Source organism: Ursus arctos, unplaced genomic scaffold (assembly GCF_023065955.2).
Source record: "Ursus arctos isolate Adak ecotype North America unplaced genomic scaffold, UrsArc2.0 scaffold_30, whole genome shotgun sequence".
Classification (NCBI taxonomy): Eukaryota; Metazoa; Chordata; class Mammalia; order Carnivora; family Ursidae; genus Ursus; species Ursus arctos.
Genome location: NW_026622986.1, coordinates 6,908,545 through 6,932,601, shown reverse-complemented (window position 1 = coordinate 6,932,601; position 24,057 = coordinate 6,908,545). Strand labels below are relative to the sequence as shown.

General features: G+C 34.6%; 1 protein-coding gene across 4 annotated transcripts in view; it reads right to left on the bottom strand.

The window, feature by feature from the left end:
- EPC1 (enhancer of polycomb homolog 1) overlaps positions 1-24,057 on the bottom strand; it is a 93,508-nt gene that overhangs the window by 15,362 nt on the left and 54,089 nt on the right. For all 4 annotated transcript variants that reach the window (XM_026483477.4, XM_048219354.2, XM_026483475.4 and 1 more), the window contains exons 2-6: positions 14,189-14,348; positions 3,323-3,468; positions 2,702-2,908; positions 2,185-2,333; positions 1,143-1,302 (exon numbers count right to left, since the gene is read on the bottom strand). In XM_026483477.4, the coding sequence (XP_026339262.1) occupies positions 1,143-1,302; positions 2,185-2,333; positions 2,702-2,908; positions 3,323-3,468; positions 14,189-14,348 (822 nt within the window). The remainder of the gene's footprint in view (positions 1-1,142; positions 1,303-2,184; positions 2,334-2,701; positions 2,909-3,322; positions 3,469-14,188; positions 14,349-24,057) is intronic.

Genomic DNA, 24,057 nt, shown 5'->3' with positions numbered 1-24,057 from the left:
GGGTAAGTTTTAAAAAGAAGTTGAGAGCTATAAAAAGTCATTCATACTCAGAAGAGATGTAAGACACTTATGTTTTGTCATCTTATATTGTAAGTCTTACAGGTTGGTCTCTGTGAAACATGGAGAATGTTCCTACAACCTAAACGTAATCTCATAAAATATTCTGTTTCAGTTAAAGTAGAAGAGAATAGAAGTTCTTCAGCTTCTGAAATCCTGTAACTGCAGTTAGTAGTTACCATTGGCTCCTGTACCTTTTTCTTAGTTTTTTATGAAAATTCTAGGAGAGAATTAAAAAAGGGGGGAATCTAGTCTTTAGTTAACAAATCAATTTTGGGAAAATAATAATGCAAACAACTTTACATACACACAAAGCAAACCTTAGATAACTTATAATGTGGAGGTGTTACTGCCCAAATTCACTCCAGAAAGCCTTTATTGTTTAGCTACCAAATCCTTACTACTCTTTGTTTTAGGTGATCAAGAGATGAAATCATGAAACAGGCACAACACAAGGATAAAATACAGAAGCAAAAGTGACTGAGCTGATGAACACAGTGCATGTTAGAAATATGTATGCAGGTGACAGCAAAGGCTAGAAGTATGAAGGATGCAAGAGGCAAGAAAGGTCAGAGGCAAAAATGATACTTGTTGGGGAGAAAAAGATCACGGCAGGTATCATGGTTGTATACATATACTAAATATCTGTATCAAGTTTTAGGTGGTTTATGGCATTATGGTTCTTTTCAGGAAAAGTAAATGATGAGAAGTTCATCTATATGGTATATCCCTTTACAATTCCTACTGTTGTCTCGACAGGTCAGTCTTGAATCAAAAGCTAACTTTGCAGCATATTTCATGGTAGGGTTTATATGAATTTTTCTTTTTCATTCTAACGATAAAACGCCATTCTGTTATCAGCTTTTTTTTTTTTTTTAAGATTTTATTTATTGACACAGAGAGAGACAGCGAGAGAGGGAACACAAGCAGGGGGAGTGTGAGAGGGAGAACTGAGCAAGGAGCCTGACACAGGACTCGATCCCAGGACCCTGGGATCAAGACCTGAGCTAAAGGAAGATGCTTAATGACTAAGCCACCCAGGCGCCCCTGTTATCAGCTACTGTTATCACAAAAATGTTTACCACCTTATTTGCTTTGAACTCCTTCACATCCATTGCTTCCTGATGTTTAAATTGACTGCTATTAGTAATAGGGATGATGGGGATGGCATAAGTAGGTTTCATTGGCTGTCTCTGTGCCATAACCTCGGACACGATCTCTCCATTGTAGTCACCCAAATTATACCTGAAATTATACAAAAGAAAGCTGCAAAAGTTAAAGTTAGTTCTGTAAACACTTAGGACTATTAATACCTAACTGAGATGATTATAAACACTGAGTAGACTTAAGGTAAGATTAAACTCTCACAATTTGCTGAATGCTTATTAAAAATAAAGATTACATAATTCCTTTTGTTTCTTCCGTTTAGTTTTTGGCTTATAGCTTTATCTTTGCACCATAAATAGATGACTGTGGGAAAAAAACAAGGGTTTTGAATTTTAACTTACCAATTTTGGTGAAAGATTTGATGGAGATGTTGAAATTAATGCCTAAAATGGTGCTGAGGAACTTTCTACTAATTTGAATTGCTTGTGCTATAAAACTAATTTTCCTGAAATGAATTATGAGAAATTTAATAGTGGTTTTCTTTGGAGATACTGACTAGGAAATAGGGGAGTGAGGCTTGAAGTTGTCACTCTGTACCTTGCCAAGTGGTTTAGTGTTAAGATTATGGGACTTTCCCCCTCCCTTCTTTATACTGCTCTGTTAAAAAACCCAGTATATGTTAAAAAAAAAAAAAAAAATCAGTACCATCTAGTGAGTAAATTAAAAACTTTAGAATTGACAAATATTCTCTCCCTTCCAGCCTTGCACTCAACTCAAATAAGGACAAAAGACTAAGATTATACCTGCCATATTTTAATTTTACTGAACTCAGTCACTTTTAAAGAAAATAAAGAGAGAAACACATGTAAAATTATGCAAAGTATATCATATCACACATTTAATAGTCTCTACTTATTATTAAAGGAAGGTATTTCTAGGGTTAATTGCTTAGGTACCATACTTCAATATACAAAATGCTAATGGTACCATACTTCCTGACCCTATTAAAGTATACTTTACCTCTTTTCCATAATTTCCAGTGTTAAGTGCAATAGCTCCCTTTTACTCTTTTCTCTTCTTTTTATCATCTCTAGAATAGTAACAGCCCGACTCAGATCTCGACGCAGTTTAAGCATTTTTTCATAAGAGGCTTCATCATTTTTGCGATTCTGCAAATATGAAGTTGCTTTTTTAATGTCAATAGCATTTCTAACTAGTGGCTACTTATATACAAGAATACATAATATATTTGAGGGGCTAGTTAGAATTTAAAGACACTGAAAGGGAATATGGATGACCAGGAAATCAATTTTATATGTGATTTTTAAATAGTTTAACATTAAAACATATCATTAATAGCTGTGTAATGAATCCTAAGGCTGATCCATTTTAAATTAATACTTTTCACTTTTTCGTATAGAAAGTCTATTTAAATACAAATTAAAACACAGCCTTCTGATGCAGAGATATTTGTAAGTATAAATAATTTTTCTTACATTAAAAAAAATTACAAAAAAAGTTTTCCAAATTCACTTACTTTTCGAGTCTGCATTTTTTCAGTACGTCTTCTAAAAGCCACATAGGGATCATTTGTGCTGGAACCATCTCGCTTCTCTTGTTTTACTGATGGGATAAGAGATGGCCCCCGACAGTTTTTTCTCTTTTTAATCCAGTATTCATAAACTTCTCTAATTAATTCATCGTCTTCTTTTAGCAGTAGCTTGGCTTCCTGCAGACTGACTGGCTAAATGTAAAATCATTATGTCATTTTCATATAATACATACATAAGGTTCAAAAGTACTTCTAACTTTAATGACAATAATCAAAATAACAACGGTATTAATAACAGCAAACGTGGAGTGCCTTATACATGTCAGTCACTGACGCTTTATATACATTAGTTTAGTTAATTTTCACAACAATCCTATCATGTCTATCATCTCTATTTGACAGAAGGGGAAACTGAGGCACAGATTTTTTTTTTTTTTTTTTAAACGTATTGCTTAAGATTATACAGGTTAGTACTGGGCAGAGATGGGCTGTGAATTCATGCTTGTTAATTCCAGAGTCTGCTCACTTACCCTCACCAATATCATCCTGTTTCCATATACACATATATGGAAACACATACTTATTATATATACGGTGAAGTTGTACCTGCTGACCACTGCCTTTTTCTAGACGGTCAATCATCTCCTCAAATTGCAATGGGCAGATGTCCATTTTCTTTTTCAGTTTATTCACAAATACTTCATCTTCAGAATCCAAATCATAATCAGGCTGTTCAGCATCCAAACTAAAAGCTGACAGAAGAAACCATAAGCAATCATTTACTATGTGAATCCACTGACAAAAACCTCTCAACAGATGTCTGGATAAAAACAAAATCTAGATTTTTCTGAAGAAATAAGAAATTTATGCTTCCCACATTTAAAGTTACTGCTAATATAGACATATACATAAGTCGTAAAAGACAATGGATGTGACCCCTTCGCCCCACCTCAAAAACAAATAACGGAAGCCCATTATTAAGAAAATAAAGAGATTATTAAATGTATTGGATTCAACTATATGAAAATCTTATAGCTAAAAATGATAAAATATCAGCAATTTCATATGGTTTGATATAATATAAAAGGTCTTTAAATAAGATTGTTTCTAGAATATTTAAATCCTACTTAATAGATTACTTAACTACTTTACCAAATGTCTAGGGAGTGGTATTTAAAGCTCAAGTGTTCAAAGCCACTGCCACTAACAGTAACGGCTATCACTCAATGAGTGCACTTCTGCTAAGGAGGCTTGTTTCCTCATGAGGGATCAATGTCATAGTGACAGAAATGTGATGTATTTCTTACATTTGTTAAGATTTGAAAAAAAGGCCAAGAACCACTGCTCTATACTGTCTTATCAAATGTCAATCACGTATCAAAATTAAACTAGGCTAACAATAATATAAGTGAACTACTAAACAGCTTGATATCAAAATGTCTCACACCTTTCCCTTGCTTAATACCTCTTAACTTCCCAGCACCTCAGAATCCAAATCCTTAGGACTGTATGAGGCCTCTTTTGACTTATCTCTCCAGTCTCATCAGTACTTTACGATATAGCAGTATCAAATTTCATATATTTCTTTTTTTTTTTTTTAAAGTGATCTCTACACCAGCATGGGGCTCAAACTCACACCCCGAGATCAAGAGTCGTGTGTTCTACCAACTGAGCCAGTCGGGCCCCTGAAATCTCACATATTTCATGTCCTTAGGCATTTACATGAGCTGTTTTCTGCCTGCCCACCTAGCAAATGACTGTAAACAATCTGACTACAAGTCCTGTGGAATTCTTCCTGATTGCTCCCAACTAGTAAGTGGTTCCCAGCCACTTTTATCTTTTACTGATGCTATGAACCCTCTCCCAGAAAAACAGACTGTGTGAACATATAGCATTCTGCATAAATTACAAGGAATTCAAATATTCCTAAAAGCTGTGGCACCAAGGTTAAAAATTCCTGTTCTAGACCAATGCCCTTCTTTTGTACTATTTATCTACACATACTTTACAATCTACTTGATCAACATTAGAATATGACTGAGCTTGAGAGGAAGCATCGTGACTTATTTATCTCTGCAAAGACAGTAAACATGTTCATCTTGTATGCAACTCTGTTCACAGTACTCTACTGGAAAGCATTCTGATACTGCCTCTAGTAAAGTGGGGGAAAAAACCCTGAAAAAATATGTGTCATCCATTAGTGATATCTGTGATAGGTACAAGAGGGGACCCTTTGGCTACCCCAAACCTGCCTTCCCTGCTTCAAGTTTAACATAGTATCTGGCCTATAGGAATCCAATAAATATTTGTAGAATTGAACATACTAGATCATTGTTCGTTTTCCATTTTGACCTATATTACTTCTGTAATACTCCTAATTAAAATATTTAGATTCCTTCATAAAAACCTCTATATGTTAACACCTCTGCACCCATGTTTCTTACACCAATAGGCCCTCCAATGACTTTCCATGATCTATTTCTGTTTGTTATTGCGATGTAAACAGAGCTTTTGCAGATCCTGAAGTAGATTAAACCCTGTCTGTTAGATTAAAACACTTGTTTTTTTGGGTCCCTAACCAAAACAATTCATAACTGTATTGTTCAATAGGATAACCATTAGCTAATTTAAATAAATTAAATTAAAAATTTAGTCCCTCGGTCACAGTAGCCACATTTCAAGTATTAAATAGCTACATGTGGCTAGTGCTGTACCAGAAAGCACAAATTATAAAATATTTCTATCATCATTTAAAGTTCTATTAAAGAGTGGTGATCCTCATAATCCAGGAAGCCAAACTGACTGGGACCAACTAGCATTGTTCTGCTTCTTAAGGGTGTATTTTATGTATGTTTAGGGTCTTACTTATGTATTACTTGGCATCTTCCACTTAAAAATTTTTCAGATCAAATCATACTTACAAAACTTATTCACAAAAACAAAACAAGCTCACCTAATATCACCTTACTGTTGCATTACCAAAATATATTTGACATATATTACATCATGAATGACAAGTCACATCCAACATACTGGGGAAGGCACTCAAGACTGGAAAGGAAGATCCCCAGGATAGGGAGCTCAGTGTCTTTTCTACGGAAAGTTGACAAGTACCTGAGCGTCAGACTGCTCTCGCCTCTGCAAGAAGCTTTCCTTTAATAGATGGTGCAAACACATGTAAGATCTTAAAATACGAGGAGAACCAAATCTTGTTCAGACATAAAAATATTAAAGCCCTAGAAAAATGCTAACATGTAAAAATTCACTTTAGGATTTCATTTGACCAAAAAACCACAGCCAATGATTAAAGTGTAATTCAGCTTCAGCCCAACCTGCAGCTTCCAAATGGCAGCTCAACTGCAGCTGATAAAGATGCAGCATAGTTATCATGGTCCTAGAACGAGGAGAACCTTCAAAGTTTCTGGGTCATGTTACTGAATGTGTTCAAAGTAGAAAACAGGGTCTACAGAGAAATAGGCAAATGGATTGCATCTTGTGATTTTCTGTCAATTAAAATGAGACCCAGCTAGCCAATAATTGTTTAAGAACAGGAGCCATATTATAAAGGCTAACTCCTTTTAAAATATTTTGATAGGGATAAACCCAGATATGTGTATGGTTAAACAAAATACACAGATGGAGGAGAAAATGCGGTAGAAAATAAATCTAAGCAAAAAGAACACAATAGTACATACATACAAGTTGATTATTTTTATTTTTTTAAAGATTTTATTCATTTATTTGACAGAGAGAAACAGCGAGAGAGGGAACACAAGCAGGGGGAGCAGCAGAGGGAGAGGGAGATGCAGGCTCCCGCCGAGCAGGGAGCCCGATACAGGACTTGATCCCAGGACCCTGGGATCATGACCTGAGCCGAAGGCAGATGCCCAACCATCTGAGCCACCCAGGCACCCCTAAATTGATTATTTTTAAAGAAGATACAAAGTAGTACACAACAGAGTCCTTGCCCTTATGCTTACAGTCAAATGCCATATATAGCTCAGACTAAGTATGTATGTGTATAACACCAATAGTGAAAGGATATTTGGGCCCCAAAATGGCACAAATTGTGGATCAGAAACAGAATGTAATCCCTGATTGAAAAGAAGGCACACCATACAAGGCGAGGAGAAATTTGTCAGCCCAAGAATGGTAAGTGGGTTTCAACTCAAGCACTAGCCCTCAATGATTGGTAATATCTACTTGTAAAGTTCCTGAAACTAATTCTGAGCAGCAGAAAATACTATTGTTAATAGTGATATTTACTATAGTGTGGTAGGTATTTGACATTTGTTTTAGACCTAAGAAGACAAAGCTATCACTGGCTAGCTAGCTAATCAAAGTCTTCAACTTCTTTATATTCATAAGTCACTGAGAGCCTGGAGTCACTTTTATAATATACTTGAGGAGAATGAATGAAAAATCCCAGATTTGAAAGATTTCAAGCCACAGATATGAAATTCTTTTTGATAAAATTCTGTGGATGATACTATAGATTTTATATATTAGACAGTAGTACCAGAAGAATAATGGCAGAAGACCGGATGTTGTAGGTGGATGTAGAGGTAGGCAGAGGAGGCAATGCAATCTTTCAGAATGAGGGCATAAAGACAGTATACCTCGATTCTAAGAGGTAATTTTAAAAGTAGGTTGTACAAAGATCTATCAAAAATTCCTATTTAGAAATTCACACTTTTAAAAATTGCAAAATGAAAACAGTCCAGGGGCACCTGGGTGGCTCCGTGAGTTACGTGTCTGCCTTCAGCTCAGGTCATGATCCCAGGGTCCTGGGATCCAGCCCCGCGCTGGGCCCCCCCGCTCAAACGGGGAGCCTGCCTCTCCCTCTCCCTCCTGCCCTCCCCGTGCTTGTGCTCTCTCTCTGTCTTGCGTGCCCGTGCGCATTCTCGGTCTCTCTCTCAAATAAATAAATAAATAAATACAATTAAAAAAAAAACCCCACAAAATAGTACAAGGGACACCTGCATATCCTTTATCCAGATTCACCTACTGTTAAAATTTATTGTTTTATCATTTGCATGTGTTCTCTGTTTTATATCTTTAGCTATCTATGTACACTCACACTTTAATTTTTGAGGCACTGGAGGATAAATTACATTCATAATGGCCCCTTAGTGCTAAATACTTCAGAGTGTATTTCCTTAGACTCTTTTATATAATCACAGTACAGTCATCAACTTCATAAATTTACACTCATACAACAATTTAATCTCCTGCCTACATTCCAGTTTTAATCAGCTGATCCAATAATTCATAACATTTCCCCCTCCAGCACAAGACCAGTCTAGGATCAGGTATTATTTTTGTTATGGTCTCTTTGGCCTCCTTTAACATGGAACATTTCCAAAGCCCTTTTTATCTTTTAAGACACTGATGTTTTTGAAGAATACAGCCCTCTCCCCAGAACATTTATTATTATTATTATTCCCATTATGATTAGACTATGCATTCTTAAGACGGCATACGGCATACTCAACGTTCTTCGTCCTTCTCGTGGTATCACATCTAAAGGCACACCATGGTCATCTGTTCCCAATAAGTGATGATAATTTTCATCACCAGTCAAGAAATTGCCCAATCGTTTCACTCATAACTACTGTCTATTTTTCCCCCCTCTTGTAACTAATAAACAGTTGGTAGGGAGAGCTTAAGATCATGCAAATATCCTGTTCCTCATGAAAATTTCCTCTTATATTGAGAACACATTGATGATTCTTAACATGATTCAATCTTGGTCATGATAATTGCAAAAATGATCTTCCAACTCCAGTACTCTCTTCACATTGCACCACTCAGCTTTTGGCTTTGTGCTACAGAAGCATGAGACTACTCTTCACCATTTTTTATTATCAGTAGGGACTCCTGAATTCCTACATTTTTCAATGCTTTACAATTCATTATTATGTTTAATTATTGAATTGCTTAAATTGTCCCAGAACCAGCCAGTGGAAGAAATTCCTGTGTCCTTATGATACGCCCCTGTCATTTTTTTTTTAATGCTTAATTTCTGACATAATAAGAGGTTCCAAGTTCATCTTGCACCTACCCTTCCACAGCCCTGGAATCAGCCATTTCTCCACAGATTCTTGGTCCTATTTAATGGAGAACGGGTTAGAGTAGAGGTGCTTGGTGTGCTCATTGGTACTGAATAATCTTGCTTCTTGGCTCTTCCAGTGGACAGAGCTACAAATGTGTATATATATATAGATATAGATATAGATATAGATACATACACACACACACACACACACACGTATTTCCATACACAGGCATATATACATATATAAATGTACATCAAGATTACCCTTTAAAAAAAGGCTTCCTTTCTTAACAGGAGAGCCTTGAGACCCAAGTGCAAAAAGAAGGGAGCGAAAGATTTGTTCTTGTCTATTCTGGTCAGAACTGTTTTATCCTTTCTTCCAGTATAAATAGGAAAGAAGTCCTACCTGTATAACCTAGAAGCCTTACAGATCAGCGGCAAAAAAGAAACATTACAGGATCCTTTGGATCAGGAGATGCTAAGTGTCAAGCACTCAGTGAAATACCTTAGAAAGTACCTAAAATCTGGCACTAAAGAAGGGGATAATGGTTATAATATGGGTTTATGCCTTCAAAGCTCTGATGGGATAAAAGGAAGAAAATTATGATCTCTTCCCTAAGCCAGTTGAAGATAAGGACAGAGCTGAACTTTTCCAAACTAATATTCAATGAAATGTTTACAGAGAACTGGAAAATGCTGGGTTAAGATTAGCTTTTTTTTTTAGCCACAAGACCCCTAGACCCTATAAATATGATAATATGCATTATGACTCTGGGGGCAGGTAGGGGAACATAATATGCCATCATTCTCAAACATGTTTGACCATTGCTTTTTTTTAGAGAATACTAATTATCATCTTTTAAAAATTCCCAAGAAGCGTTTGTGTAACATTAGCTTAAGAGATTTAGGGTAACTAAAATGAACCAGTCCATATGTATAACTCAAGGTAATAGATCCTTCATAAGTAATTTACTAGACCACCTAGCAGACAAAATTCAATTCTAACTTTGCAGAAATTTATACTCTAATTATTTTTTTACTGTAGTGTGTTAAAAGCCAATACCAAGTTTTAAAGAATTAACATAAATCTTACACTATTTCTTCCAGAAAAGAGAATAAGAGAATATTTTCCAACTTGTTTTATACAGCCGCTATCACTCTGATACCAAAACCAAGTAAGACAGAGCACGCACATGTGCACACACACATATACGCAATCTCTCATGAACCTAGATGCAAAACTCCCCAATAAAATCCTCCCCAAAAATGTATGAAAAAAATACACTACAGTCAAGTGAGATTTACTCCAGGTATGTGAGGTTGGTTTAACATTTGAAAATTAACCAGTGTAACTTATCAACAGGCTAAAGAAGAAAAGTGACATGAAGCTATCCATTGATGTAGAAAAACTATTTGACAAAATTGAACACTGACTCATGAAAACGCTCAGTACATTAAGAATAAAAATCACAATCCATACGAGGAAAACTGATAAAAAAAAACCTTTTGCTCTGTGAAAGACTCTGTTAAGAGGATGAACAGATACATTTTACACAGGGAAAAAAGATTTCCAAATCACATATATGACAATCTCATAAAAAGCAACTACAAAAACACCTACAGGTAATATAATACATAATGATGAAAGACTTAATTATTTCCTTCTAAGATCAGGAACAAGGCGAGGATGTCTGCTCTCACCACTTATATTTTAAACACAGTACTAAAGTTTCAGCCAGTATAATAATGGAAGAAAGAGCAATTAAAGACAGAGAGACTGAAAAGGAAAAATAAAACTGTATTTATTAGCAGACTTCAGCATGATTTTCTACGTAGAAAATCCCGGAGACTCTGCAAACATCTCCTAGAACTAATAAGCAATTTCAGTTAAGACCACAGGACATAAGATAAACAATTTCACCTACATTTCTGTATACTTACAACGAACAAGTGGAAACCAAAATAAAAACTGCAATACCATTTTCAATTGCTTCAAAGCAAATAAGACACTCAGGTATAAATCTAAAGAAACATGGTCAGGATCTGTATGATGAAAATTATAAAGTGTTAATGAAAGAAATCAAAGAAGACCTAAATACTTGCAGAGTCATACTGTGGTCATGGACTGAAGACTCAACATAGTCAAAATGTCAATTCTCCCTGAAGTGATCTATAGGTTTAATCTAATTCCTGTCAAAATCTCAGCAAGTTTCTTTGTAGATACAGAGAAGCTTATTGTAATATTTATATGGAAAGGCCCTAGAATACCCAATACAATTTTGAAAAAGAAAAATAAAGAAGGAATGACTGTCCCTGATATAAGGGGTTATTATAAAGTTGCAGTAATCAAAACAGCGGTACTATCTCGGAATAAACAGAAATCAAGGGAATAGAATATAGAACCCGGAAACAGATGCATATCAATATGCCTAATTAATTTTTGGCCAAGAATCAAAAGCAACTCAGTGGAGGAGGGATGGCTGTTTCAATAAATGATGGTGGAGCAACTGCACATCTAGAGGTAAAAACCAAAACCAAACCTAAAACAAAAAAAAACCCTTGACCTAATAAACCTCACACAATCAAAACTGATCATACACTTAATGTGAAACTGTAAACTTCTAGAATAGAACATAGGAGAAACTCTTTTGGACCCAGGAAACGGCAGAGTTCTTAGAGTTGATACCAAAATCATGATCCATAAGAGGAAAATTGATTAAACTTGATCTCATCAAAATTAACAGCTTTTGCTCTATGACAGACTCTGCTATGAGAATGAAAAGGCAAATTATATACTGGGAAAAATATTTCTAAATTACATATATGACAAAGACTTTGTGTCTAGAATATATAAATAAAACAGAATCCTAAAACTCAATGTTAAAACAATCTAATTAGAAAATAGGCAAACACACGCACAATCATTTCACCAAAGAGGATATACAGATGGCAAATAAACACATGAAAAGATGTTTAACATATTAGCCATTTAGAGAAATACAAATTTAAAGTATAATGAGATATCACTGCATACCTATTAGAACGGCGAAATTAGAAAAGTGATAACCCCAAATACCGACAAGAATACAGAAGAAACTGGATCACATACACACGGCTGGAGGTAATGTAACACAGTGCAGATACTCTTGGAAATACTGTGGAAGTTCTTGTCAAACTACAAACGGACCCAGCAACTGAACTCATAGGTATTTATACCAGGAGAAGTAAAAATTTATGTTCACACAAAAACCTGCAGATGAATGTTCATAGCAGCTTCATTTGTAATAGTCAAAACCTGGAAACTACTCAAATGTGTTTCATTGGGTCAATGGTTAAACAAACATGTTATGGAATACTACTCACCAATAAGAAGGAATGATCTATATTACACGAAACAAGTTGGATGGACTCCAAGGATATCATGCTAAGTGAAAAAAGCCAAACTCAAAAGGACATACGCTGCATGATTCTGTTCATGTTATAATCATGAACTAATATAATTACAGAAACGGAGAATGTATTAGTGGTTGCCAGGGGCTGGGTTTGGCTTTATAGGAGTAACAACATGGAATCCTGTGGTGATGTTACAGTTGAGTTATCTCGATTGAGGTAGACAAAGCTACATATGTTGTCCTGTGAATTTATAATTATTTAAAACGAAATGTTAAAAGAAACTCAATGACAGCTAATACTAATTAGCAGCGTATCTTAATTAATATTCCAATGTATATACCTTTGCAGAGACAACATACTTCAAATTTGTACTGATCAAAAAATTTTCTCCCCAAATAAGCTACAATTCTGCTGCCATTTTATTGCTATTATTTGAAAACAATATCAGCGAAGTCAATTCCTTTTTAAACACTGTATCTTTGACTCTTCTGACCATAATTTAATCCATTATAGTTACCAGTAAAACGTGTTTTGTGGGTTTTGGTCATCAATAAGCAGTCTATTTGTAAAACGTGCATCCAATTTTTTTTCCGATAGTAATGATAATGTAAATTGATTCATATAATTTCACCTTACTTAATCCTGCTTTAACCTAAAAGCATGCATTTGTAAGAAAATATAACCTGTGGCTGTGGAATACAGTGTGGCTCTAGTTAACATATGGATCTGATCATGATCTGTAACTTTCAAATTGCCATGATTTTTCAGAGAACTAATTTTTATATTCTAATATTGGTCAAATTCATTTAAGATGTCTGTGTCTATGTCTTATATGTAATTAAACATGTGAGTGGGCAAGAAAGCATATGCCATTTATTAAGTTCACTTCAAAGTAACCTTTAGCAAATTGGAAAAAAATACTCTTTTTCTAAAGGAAATCAATAAATTAAGGTGCAAGTTAGAATTAAAGAGGAAAAAACATGAAGCTAAAAATAGCAAATGCCAATACAGTACTGATAAGAGCCAATACAGTCACTGTGTTTATTTTTGGATTTTCATATTTAACAAACAGTAAAATAAATGTTTAGAATTCATTACAGAAACTAGATCATATGGAGGAAAGGTTAAATGAGGAAAGCAGTTAGTTTTAAATAATTTCTAAAAACAACACAGATTTATATGGTCCTGTTAGACAGGTCACTGGAAAACCCTCTTCATTAGGTCAACAACACAATGAAAGCTGCATCAATTTTACCTTAATAAACTTTCAACTACGTTTTAAAGTTGTCAACTACTTGGGGATTGAGTGAATGAAATGTATTCTCTTAAGTTTATAAGCTCTCAGCTATTCATCATTAAATGTGATAACCATTGAAGGATGATTGCTAATGAAGAACTCATTACTACAACATGAAACAAGCTACCACCTAGAACACTAAAAGTTAGTAGGATCACAGATCAGAGGCTGGCAAACTATTGGTTCATGGGCCAATACTGGGTTGCCATTTGTTTTTTTCAATAAAGTTTTACTGAAACACAGCCCTGCCCATTTGTTTACATATTGTCAACTGCTGATTTTGCCTTTCCTTCAACAGTATAGCTGAAAAGTTGTCACTGACTGAATGACTCCAACAGGCTAAGATATACACTATCTGACCCTTTTTAGAAAAAGTTTGCTGATTCCCGACTTTTCCTAAGATGTTCTTTAAGGCTACTCATATCATTATTTCTGAACAGTAAGAAAACCATTTTTGCATCTCAGGTATATTCTTTATCCTTTTGTCTAAAGTAGTATAAGATCTCATGTTGAGATGAAACTAAAAACTTAGGATGAAAAAACCATCTTTTTTGTCAGGCAGAAATCTCAATTTTAAAAGTTGAAAATGGGCTCTAGGAACCCTCTAGCTGATGCTACTCAATGAAATGGGTACCGAAAATGGCCTTGAGCAGGTAAAAATGTGTCAAGAGTTAAGCAGAAGATAGCTATAGAAAATATAATAATTAAAAGAGTAATTACTTACGCTGTATGTGAATGAGCTGCTTTGGCATCTTAAATTCCCCAGGATATATGGACTCATAGTAAGCAATATTACTTTCTGCTTCTGGGACTGGTATGACCATATTATCCCTCTTCTCGCCATACACCTGCTGTGCTGAAATAGCCCGCTGAAGATGGTGTTCCTAAAAACAGGAAAAAATAGGTAAGTTTATGTATTTAAAAAATAGCAAACAGAATGTGTTAGCCTTAATAAGATGTTTTTGTTCATTTTTTTTTTAAACTGGAAGGATTTTTGTAGCCTTGAAAGGATGCTAACAATACAATTAGTGGTAAGCACATTTTAAGTAGAAACAAAGTTTTATTAGATACAATGTATACTTCCTCAATTTAAGAAATGTACTACACCAAAATTGAGTTAAATTATACAAAAGATTCCAAAATTCCAAAAAACTGACTAAACTGTTACTTTTTCATTTTACAGATGAGATTCAAAGAAAAAGGGTTAAAACATTTACGTTTGTATAAAGAAAGCAGGCTATGAATAAAAAAAAAATTTTTTTTTTAAAGATTTTATTTATTTATTTGACAGAGAGAGACAGCCAGTGAGAGAGGGAATGAACACAAGCAGGGAGAGTGGGACAGGAAGAAGCAGGCTCCTAGCGAAGAAGCCCGATATGGGGCTCGATCCCAGAACGCTGGGATCCCAAAACGCTGGGATCACGCCCTGAGATGAAGGCAGGCGCTTAACGACTGTACCACCCAGGCACCCCTGGATAAGAAAAATTCTAATTTCCTTTTCATAGACTGCTTCATAAATCTAGAAAGCACTTTCATACAAATCAACTAATACGATCTTCTCAAAGAAGGGCAGAGCATCCTCTCCATTTTCATTTGATGAAACTGACACACTCAAATCCAGTCTTTTGTCTCAATAACCCCTTACAAATTTCCAGAGCCCAGTATAGGAGTTGGAAGCATAGGCTTCAGAGTCTGTGACTCCTGGAAAGACACTTTACTTTTCTAAATCTGTTTCCTATAGTATGAGAAAAATAATCTACTTTGTAGGGTTGGTTGGAGATTTAAGTAAGATAAATCTGCAAAAAATGTTTAGTATAATGCCTGGCATACAGGCACTCGAAGTAAGCTTTGGTTTAGTCACCACACAGGAAGATTTTACCAGTTTGTGATACTACCAGCTGCCATAAAAATATCTGTTCTCACTGAATTTTGGTAAACATTTCATTAAATTTAAACTAGCTTTTAAAATACATAAAATACATTACTATCATTACTGAATTTTGATAAATATTTCATTAAATTTAAACTAGCTTTTAAAAATACATAAAATACAAGTTCAAGGATAAAAAATATTCCAATGGTATGAAAACAGAAATTCCAGTCCTCATAAGTATCCTGTTTTTTTGTTTTTTTTTTTAAAGTCTTGGTTCCTAGCAGGGCATACCTGAAAATCAGCAGGCCCTACTTTTTTTTTTTTTTTTTTAAGATTTTATTTATTTATTCAACAGAGATAGAGACAGCCAGCGAGAGAGGGAACACAAGCAGGGGGAGTGGGAGAGGAAGAAGCAGGCTCATAGCAGAGGAGCCTGATGTGGGGCTCGATCCAATAACACCGGGATCACGCCCTGAGCCGAAGGCAGACGCCCAACTGCTGTGCCACCCAGGCGCCCCAAGTATCCTGTTTTAATTAAAAAATATACATATATATTCACATAGGATTTAAAAGTCAGAAAGAATTCTACTATACAACATACAGAACTTTATCCCTAGGGCTTTGGTTCAATAGATATACCCCGGAGATCTTTCTATACTGACACTTCTACAATTTTTGCAGCAGTTGCATTGTATTCCACTATATGGATGTACCATAATTTATTTAACCAGACACTAACTGATAGGAAAAAATCCACTGGAGACAACCTAAATGCCTATTCTCCCTGAAAGCTACAAAAATCACATCTGTATTATTATACACAAAACACCTTTGTGGATTTGTGAAAGCATCTGTAGGACAACTACAAAAAAGTCCTCAAAGGGCATATGAGGTTCCAACAACATACACTATCATTCCTTGTAATATCTTCTATTTTTTTAAAGACTTATTTATTTATTTGAAAGAGAGAGAGAGAAAGCATGAGCACACAAGTGAGAGGGACAGAGGGAGAGAGAGTCTCAGGCAGACTCTGTGCTGAGCGCAGACCCCACGTGGGGCTCTATCTCATGACCCCGAAGAGATCAAACCTGAACCCAAACCAAGAGCTGGATGCTTAACCGACCACACCACCCAGGTGCCCCTCCTTGTAATACCTTCTTAATGACTCTTTTAAATTTTAAAGTTATCCATCTTGTCATTTTCAGGTTAACTTTTTTATAATGACAGTCTTTTTCTTAAACTTTGCTGTTATTTGCTCATTTTCAAAAGAGCTACTTTTCCTTTTTAACATTTAAATAGATTATTTCCTTTTTAATATTAAGGAAATAGGACCCATGTAATAAATTTTCCAAATATTTTCCTGAAGGATGACTTCTCATTTAGAGTATTTTTTCCATGCAAGAAAGTTCTATTAGTCACATTTATTAATCTTTTCCTTTATAATTTTGTCATGCTTAATAACAGGTATAAATTGTATAGTCACAAACTAGGGTGTAAACAAATACTTTCTTCTTTATAACTCAATTCGATCTTTGATTCGGGCTCCCCAATGGCTAAATGTATCCTCTTATACTTTGGTATAGTCTGTTGTTGTATCTACTGGCCCTTATCTACTGACACAGGGGTGCCTCCATAAGCTCCAGCTGGGAGGTCAGTCACATGCATACTTCTTCTACTCTCAGATTCCTTCAAATGTCAAGAAAAATTTTCTTTGACCTATGCCCCACATACATATCAAACTCAAGGAGGGAGTGGGGAAGCAAGGCACATTATTCTTAATTTGCATTTTGTTCTTAATTTAGAACAATTGATCTATCATAATTTCTTGTGTAGGTGAACATGTGAGAAATAGTTTTATCTTTTTAGTTTTTGTATAAGGAAAAATAATGGTAAGCTGCTTGTCCTAACGTCATGTATAAAAACATCTATCCCTTTTAATGATCAAAAATGTACCTGTATCATAGAATAAATTTCCCTTTCACTTGGGAGTATTCCTAAGCTTTTTTCCTACTTTACCCAAACTGTCTCTTACGCCAGTATTTAACTTATTTTAAAGTGTAGCCTCATACTACATTTTATTATCTAGTAAGGCAATTCCTCCTTCATAATTCTTTTACAGAATATTCCTGGCTATCTCATTTATTTTTCTAGATGAACCATAAATAAAATTACTTTTTACAGGCAATATAGAATGCTGGTTAAGAACATGGACTTTGATAATCAAGAGGGCTCTGGATTTAAATGTTGGCATGATGGTTTAGTAGCTCTAGGACTTTAGGTCTTGAGACATTATTTATCCCAGGATGTTTTATTATCTGTAAATGTACATTGTGTACCTACCATATGGAATTGTGGTTAAGATAAAATGCCTGAGACCTACTATCTATCCAACATACGGTAGCAAATATATATCTTTCATTATTAGAAAAGCTAAAGAGTCTTCCATATGCTTAATGGTAACCATTTATATTCTCTCTAGTATGAAGTGTTTTGTAGAAAGATTTTTCCGTATGGTTTTGTCCATTTTCCACAACTGTGAACTCAAATTTTTATCAATATTAGAGTGAATACTTACAGCTTAAAAAAATTGTATTTGTAGTTTTTGTTTTATAAAATATTTTACACAATTTTCTCCTATCAATAACAGTCAAGAAAATGATTTCCCCTTAATACACGGCTTATAGGGGTGGTGTCAGGATGTGTACAACATACTTCCAAGTGGTTCAATTATAAAAATATTTTGTCACAGAATGAGAAAAAATACAGCAAAACATTAACAATTTTGGAATCTAGTTTGAGTATATAGTTGTTCAGCTCTTCTCTAAGTTTGAAAATTCTTATAATACAAAGTTAAAGAACAGGGTACTAAGGATCCTAAATGTGTATAATATACTGCATTTATGGTTAAGTTCTTCTAAGTCTTGCAAGTATTCTTCAACAACTGGGGTATAACTGTAACTTTATGTATTCCTATTTATGCTCTCCCCATGTATGTCTGAGGAGAGATAATAGATAGCATCTGTTATCTATTAATATGTTATCCATAATAGGTTTTAATCTGTTACCCATAATAGGGCAATATGGCTGGAGCACGGTGAGTGAGTGGGGAGAGTAACAGATGCTATCTGCTCAGGGGATCTGCATCGAATCATGCAGTCATTGGTTATGTTAAGGATCTGTCCTTTCACGAAGAGCAAGAGTGGCTGAAAGGCTTTAAAAGATCACCCTGGTTGCTACATAGACAAGAGACCATATTCTGTAAAATGGAATATGTGTAGCCTTTAAACAGTTCAGAATAATATTTAATGACATGGAAAAAACCCATCAATTTATTAAGTAAAAAAGACAGATCTGAAAACTGGACGTTCGGAATATTTGTATCAATTACTCTTTTTTAAAAGAAAAAGACACAACTGAACATAAGCACATTCAGAAAAAAGTCTCAAAGCAGATGAGCATATATACAAAACAATCCTTCTCTTTATACTCCTTTACTCCTTTTCTTGCCTTATTTTTTCATAGCTCTTGTCATCCTCTGACATGTCATATACTTGTTTACTGTTGTCACCCCTTCTTCCCCCCCCACCTTAATCCAAGCTGCATGAAGGCAGGGATTTTTGCCACCCTAAAATAGTGCTGGGCACAAAGCATAGCACTTAAATATTTGCTGAATAAATGACGTATGTACGTATCTATGCACAGACATAAAGTTTCAAAGTATATTCACAAAAAAGTTAATAGATTATCTCCAGGTGGTACAATTTTGAAATGGTCTTTTGTAATTTTATTTCCCATATTTCCTAAAATGTACTTGTATTACTTCTTGACAAGAAATACGAGTACATTTCACTAAATGATTTTCTAAAACACTGATGATTTCTAAAAGACATAATTTATTTGGTTCAGTAAAACCTTTCCCATTTAAGTTAGTTCAAGAGTAAAATACACTTGTAGCTTTCCAGGTAAAGAAAGTATTTTTAAAACTCCAAACTATATAATCTATTTCTAGGAAATAGAACGTTAAATTACATAATAGTAACATTAAATTATAATGACATTCTTGCTTTGAGTAGAAAGATGTAGAATGGTGAAGCCAAATAACAAATGAAACAAACTAGAATGAGTTCTGAATTCAATTCAATAATTATTGAATGCCTTGACTAAATACCTAAGATAATCCAATTTTAAATTACAATTACATAAAAAAGTTAGAAGTTCCTTGAAGATACTGTCATTTGAAATTTTTGAATAAATCTACTTGCAGCATTCAGTAGGCCAGCTGTGTTCAAATAACTTCAAATAGTCTAATAAAGAGTTTGATAGTTAAAAAAAGACAGAATGCTGGATTCTAAAAGGTTTTTTGTTTGTTTGTTTTTTTAACTTTAGGACTTCTAAGAACTTTTAACACGCTAATATAAATTGTGGTTGTTCCAGAGCGGGGATATAGTCATTCAAGCCTATGACTGTAGAATCATTTTTTCAGAAAGTATCTATTAATAGCTCAGAGAACTTTTGTAATACAGTTTGGGAAATGTTGGTATAGAACAAAAATTAGAGATACAGAGAAGAATATCTAGGATTAAGTTTATTCATTCATTAATTTGGTCCGCATTTATTGAGTGTCAACCATGTGCCCCACTGGTAACACAATACTGTAACTGAAATACACAGTTCCTAACACTGCAGAGCTTACACTCTAGTAGGGAGAACAGATACTACTAAAACAGTCCTAAAAATAAACTGCACCAGTGTGGTAAGTGCTATGAAGAAAAAGTACAGTATGTTATGGTAAAAGGAAAAGGATTACAAGGACAGGATCATTTCACTAGAGACATTTAAGCTAACATCTGCAGCAGTGGGAGTTAAAGATTGTTTTAAGAAAAGGGGATAACTATGTTTGAAGACCACTTACATGTTTGACACAGTGGGTGGGTAAAATTTCTTTATGTAATAGAATATTTATATTAAACACAGTTGTAAGAATACCAAATACCAAGAACAATTCCAATTTTTCATAAAATAACAGAAGCATAAATTCTCGTTTGGTTTTACAGGGAACAAAGTAAATTAAATAATCTAGAGAATTCCTTAATATTTGACCTTATATAAAATAGAATGAGATGAACTATAACTTATGATTAAGCAAATAACTTAAAAACACTTCTTGCACTGTAGTAATTATGGTTTCTATACAAAGCAATATGAACAATAAAAGAGAGGATCAGAAAAGACTGAACAATGATCTTTAGACTAAAGTTCAGAGGCACACTGTCATGTCTCTATGAACCTTGCTATCATGGCAGTGGGCTCCAAAAATACTCACTTTCGTTACTTCAGCCTGCCTAGTACACTGAAAGGGCATGGGTCTTACAGACAGAGACCTACTCAAGAATCATAGCTTCCTCATCAGACCCTAAATCCAGAAAAATCACTCTACTACCTATTTGTATCATTTTCCCTCCCTTACCCATCTTTCCCTCTCTTCTCTCCAGAAGTTGAGGTTTTTTCTTTTACTCTCCTCTTTGTTATTTTTGTTTACCCCTAGAAAAATGTTGTCCTTCCAGGTGGCTTTTTATGGTCTTTGTTAAATGTATTGGTAGTTAATGTGAAAGGGTTAACTGGCTCTGAACAGGGCATGTCATTTGCATTTGAGAAATCAGAAAACACCATTTTTATTGATTAAATGAGAGTGACATTAGCTATGTGTAGATAAAACCTATCTGAAGGGGCAGTACTGCAAATGTGTCTTAAACATCTGCTCTATGCCTTTGCTCACAGGGATAGATACATCTGCTGACACTATCATTCACCAGGCCCCCACTCCACCACAGAAAACTACCACTTGTTCTTCAAAGTTTGGTTTAAAATTATCTTTCCTCTCTCCCCTTAGCAGAAATGCTCCCCAATTTGTGCTTCTATAGTACTATAGTCTCTACACAGAAATTGTAGTTATTTGTTTATATACTGATCTCCAAAATGTAGACACTATGTTTAATTCACCTTTGCATTTTTTCCTTTAAAAGATGTATTCTATTGTATTATTTGGGGACTCTGATTTTTTTTTAAGGATGAAGACTACACACAACTATCTTGGTAACCTGCTCAGCATCTACTACAATATTTTGTTTTATTACAGATACTCAGTACTTTATAAAATATCATTAAAGAAAAATGATAAGTAGCAGCCTAAATAAAATACATGAAAAAAATTAAAAGAATATTTGTATTTACTTTAAAATTTCTAATACATATTAGCAAACCAAAAAAAGCTATTCAAAGTTATATTGAACAAATTCCTAAACAAAGATTAAATTATATTCACTTATTCATTTAGGTTTTATTTAAGCAAATAATGACCTTAACACTTAGACATAATAATTAAGACCACATTTGGACCTTCTGGGTTACGGAATTAAAAACAGGTTATTATAAGCAACAATGTATAAAATTCCTTATGGGGAAATAAGTGATTACTAACTTGTAAAAGGCACTTAAGAAATTTAACCCCCTGATTATTTACGCATGTAGAACTAGACTCCATTGCTACTTGAACAAAAGCACTGAGCTGAATTACTTTCTCTCCTATTTTCTAATGACATTTCTAAGAACTAAAACATCAATGCCTATTCAGGAATATGGCTCCAGCAAGGACTCCATAGTTTTTCTACCTCCAAACACCCCAATTCTTGATTGGCTCATTATAATAACTTTCTGACTGGTTTTCCTGCGTCCATTTTTATTCATTCTTCACAGAATAACCGATCTGTTAATATACAAGTCAAATCATGCCATTATTCTATTTAAAATATTCCAATTACTTCTTACCTCATTCAGAATAAAAGCCAAAGTTCTTAAAACTGCTTACGAGGTCCAGAATGATTTGCATTCCCCTCTCCTTGTTACTTTTCTAGCATCATTTACTATTCTCCTTTTCACTCACTCTGCTCTAGCATACTAGATTCCTTGCTTTTTTTCAAACTTAAGCAGCTTGCTCCCTCACCTTCAAGTCTTTGTTCAAAAGTCATCTTTGCAAACAGATCATTCCTTCCCAGCTCTCCCACTAAACACCCACTAGAATGGCTAAACTTGAGGCTAACAACCATCAAATGATGATGAGGATGTGGAATAACTAGAACTCTCATACACTGTGTTAGTGAGAAAAAGGTATGGCAGATCTCATATGGCAGATCCCAACATATACAGTCCACATGGCGCAGCAATGCCACTCATAGGTATTTACCCAAGCCCCCAACAAGACCTGAATAAGACCATTCACATGGTTTTATTCATAACAGTCCCAAAGTGGAAACAACCCAGATGTTCATCAATAGGACAGATGAACAAACTATGGCAGAGTAATACGATGGAATATTATTCTGCAACAAAAAGGAACAACTAATATATGCAACAATATGAGTAAATCCCAAAAACACTGAGCTAAGTAAAAATAGGTTTACACAACAGAGTCCACATTCTTTGAGTTCATTTATGTGAGGTTTTAAAACAGGCAAAATTAATCTATGGTGAAAAAAATCAACAATACCTGTTTCTGGGGAGTGTTGGCAAGGATTGATTGGAAAGGGGAATGAAGAGATTTTCAGTGATGATGGTAATAATGCTCCGTATCTTGATGAGGGCTGGGTTATGAAAGTATACGAACTGTCAAAATTCAGCTACTGTAGACTAATTATTAGTGAATTTCTATGCATGTAAATTTTACCCCAAAAGAAAAAAATAGGGAATACTGAACTATAGTTAATGACATCTGTGCTGAAGCATTTAGGAAAACATGCACTGTCTGCAATTTCCTTTGAAATGCACCCCAAAAATGGAGAGATGATGGATTACATGATAAAGCAAGTGTAGTAAAATGTTAATAGGAGTATCTAGCTGGTGGGTATATAGGTGGTCACTGCAAATTCTTGCTACTTTACTGTATGTTTGAAAATTTTCGTAACAAAATGTTGCAAAAAATGGAATCTCTCCCCTCTTCACCCCAGAACACTTTATCCGCCCCCTGCTTTGTTTTCCTCTATAGCACTTACCTCCTTATAGACTACTGAATTTACTTATTTATTTATTGTCTTGTCTCCTCTCCTTAAAATATAAGTTCCATGAAAGTAGGAATTTGTTTTTTGCTTAGCTTTACCTCAGGTCTAGAACTGTGCCTAACACACACAAATATCCAATAAATATTTGCTGAATAAACGAGCCAGCAAATTGTGCCAGTTATTTAAGGTCCACAAATACTGGCTTGGAACAGAATTCATAAAAAACTAAGGTTAAATTTCACAAAAGCAAAGAAAAAAATTAAGACTTGAACACATTTTGCTTTTGTATTTAAAATACTCAGGGTGAAGAGTTAATATAGTTGAAGATATGGACTACCTGGGAAGAAAAAAGCAATTCAGTACTTATTATTTTCTACAAGGAATAAATGGTAAAAGATTCTCTACCCCTCCTCCCATTTAAAGCTCAGTATCTTGAAATTACTTTTATTTCTAGAGTATAAAACAGTAAAGGATTGCTAAGGTTCAGGTATAAGAGGCCAGTCTTGTTACTTCTCTTTAGTGTGAAATACTTATCAATTTAATACTTTTCTTACAAAATATTCAGGACATAAAGCTACTAAGTAGCATGGTGGTCAAAGGCAGCCTAGGCAAAATTAAGTTCAATTTTGATGCTTGCCCTCTCATGTCCTTTATTTATAGCCCTTACAT